Source organism: Oncorhynchus kisutch, linkage group LG13 (assembly GCF_002021735.2).
Source record: "Oncorhynchus kisutch isolate 150728-3 linkage group LG13, Okis_V2, whole genome shotgun sequence".
In the NCBI taxonomy this organism is placed as follows: Eukaryota; Metazoa; Chordata; class Actinopteri; order Salmoniformes; family Salmonidae; genus Oncorhynchus; species Oncorhynchus kisutch.
Genome location: NC_034186.2, coordinates 64,978,465 through 64,980,964, shown reverse-complemented (window position 1 = coordinate 64,980,964; position 2,500 = coordinate 64,978,465). Strand labels below are relative to the sequence as shown.

At 46.2% G+C, this 2,500-nt stretch overlaps 1 protein-coding gene across 20 annotated transcripts in view; it reads right to left on the bottom strand.

Moving 5' to 3' along the window:
* Positions 1 to 2,500, bottom strand: part of LOC109901689 (regulating synaptic membrane exocytosis protein 2) — a 230,432-nt gene that overhangs the window by 158,755 nt on the left and 69,177 nt on the right. For 2 of the 20 annotated variants that reach the window (XM_031786949.1, XM_031786954.1), the window contains exon 1: positions 514 to 1,120. The exons of 13 other annotated variants lie outside the window; for them this stretch is intronic. In XM_031786949.1, the coding sequence (XP_031642809.1) occupies positions 514 to 635 (122 nt within the window). In that variant the 5' untranslated portion in view covers positions 636 to 1,120. Of the gene's footprint in view, positions 1 to 513; positions 1,125 to 2,500 lie in introns of those variants that run through there. 5 more of the 20 variants (XM_031786944.1, XM_031786945.1, XM_031786946.1 and 2 more) reach the window with 5 other exon arrangements.

Below are 2,500 nucleotides of genomic sequence, written 5' to 3'. Positions count from 1 at the left end.
AATACAAAACTGCTGACATGGCCATGGGGGAAAAAATCCAGTATTGGTGTGGGTTAGGAATGGAGGTAATTACCATAGCATAGCGTATGAAAAAGAGGGTCGCAAATGACTCAAATGATTCGAGGCTGGAGCAATATTACGACATACCGTAATGTTATCCGCGCAAGCGGGCACAGCAGTTTATGACGGCAGCACACACATGCGGCAGCAGCGGTAAATCGAGACAGAAACACACACACATCTCAGCATTATCACATTTTAGCCGTATTGTTTCCCGTCCGTTCCATCCAACAACACCCCCCCCCCCCCTTCTCTCTCTCTCTCTCTCTCTCTCTCTCTCTCTCTCTGCGAGGAGGAATATCAACTGCAACTCCCCGGAAGGAAGGCGACGTCTTCGCATAGCCTGCTGCGGATGGATCAATAAGCGAAGCCCCCTCTCTTCGAATGCTCCTTTGACATACCAACGGGGGAAGCCCATCATAAATCACACATTCTTACAAAGGAATCACTCACCCGATGTTGCTCAACGCCTGCTCGAATAGCTCCGTCTGCAGAATGTTCTGAGGCGGCGTAAAAGCCTCATTAAAATGGGATAGAACGGAGCTACAAAATTGACGCAATGTATCAAACTGCATTTTCCTCCTTTTTCCTTCGTGTCTTTTATCCTCAGTATGGCCCTTTTCCTCAATACATCCACCTGCGCTGCCTCGCTCTCCGTCCGGACCCGCGTCTGTTTATCTCCAGGGACGCATTAAACGCGAAGACGCCAATCAAGTTCCATATTTCTCCTGATCTTGGTAGAAAGAGTCCTTAAATGAAAAGCAGTCGAGGCTGGAATGTACAGTCATAATGCTCCGAACTTAACCCGACAAAATCTAGCGGGCTGTAGCAGGATCTATTTGCAGTGGAGGTGAGGAAGAAGAGAACGGAAAAAGCAGCAGCGAGGCATCTTCCAGCAAAGCAAGCTTCACTTACCGGTGCATCAGGGGCAGCTCATACTCAACTCATATTTCTCTCTGCCTATTAGAGCACGCATACAAATACACACATACATACACACACAACACGCAAGCATTCGTTCACGCACACGCTTGCCGTATCCTTCTCTTTCTCATACTCTGGACCGCGCACGCAGATACAATACATGGGCGCGCAGAGATGCTGTCGTCAGTGCTTTTGCCATATATGACTGCCAACCATCAGCTCTCATAAGTAATAAGGGAGAAGGACAAGGCATTCTACTTCCTCTGGGAGAGGGGAGAGGGGGAGAGAGTCTGAGAAAGGGGAGAGAAATAAAAGGTGGACGAAGGGATTCCAATCTAATGGGCCTGACAGAGTTTACTAACAAAGGGCGGTTGTCTACTAACTCCAGCAGCTCATATGGGAGTTGCCGACATTAAGCAAAGGGTCATTTAACACAGAAGAAATGGCAGGTGTGAGTGAAGGCCAACATGGATGGATGGATGCACAGCGTCTGTATAAGAAAGTTATATTCAATTTTATAAACTGGGTGGTTGAGCCCTGAATTCTGATTGTCTGACAGCCATAGTATAGCAGACCGTGTACCACGGGTATGACAAAACATTTATTTGTACTGCTCTACTTACATTGGTAACCAGTTTATAATAGCAATAAGGCACCTCTGGGGTTTGTGATATATGGCCAATATACCACAGCTAGGGCTGTGTCCAGGCACTCCATGTTGTGTCGTGCAGTAACCACACCCCCTGGCCATGTACCACACCCTGTGCCTTATTGCCTAAAGATGCCTAGATGTGATTTGCACTTCTCTCTGATCAATGGTTTATATAACGATCAGAATAAACACTAAGCATACGGTTATTCTGTCATTTACACAGAGGTTCATTTGATGAATAAAAGGTGGATTTAATATTATATTAGATCACTTAAACCATAACCCCCAAAATATCCAGATGTATTGGTAACATTGGTAAACAGGACTGAGGACTCACTACGCCCTCCATGCTGCTGTACACCGTAATGCATCTCTGCAGGTGCCTCCACTAGCTTGGCTAGGAAACACCCATCTCACTTCATGACACCAATGTAACAAGTAACGGGCTGGATTTAAACTCATGTTGGCTAGCTGTGTTTCTTTTGTCCTGCTAACTAATACAATACGAATGCGCTGAACTTGGTTGGGGGCTGGGCTGGGGTATGGGGCTGGGGTTGGGACTGGGGCTAGGGTTGAGGCTGAGCCAGGGTTTGGGCTGGGTGGAAAAACAAGGGAAACCTTGAGAAACACAAGTAGATAATTATATTCTAATCCCAGCCTAATTATTGCTGTTTCATCAGTGTCTCCACACCCTGACTACCTCGTCGTCCTGGATGTTGGGTATCTGTGTGTTCATTTCAATGACACCTCCGAGACCAAGATAAATGAAGTTATTTCACCTTATAAACAGGCTGTCAGCTGGAAACCTCTTTCTCTTTCAGTGGAATAGATTCTGAGTTCATTTACATTCTTTAGATGAATGAA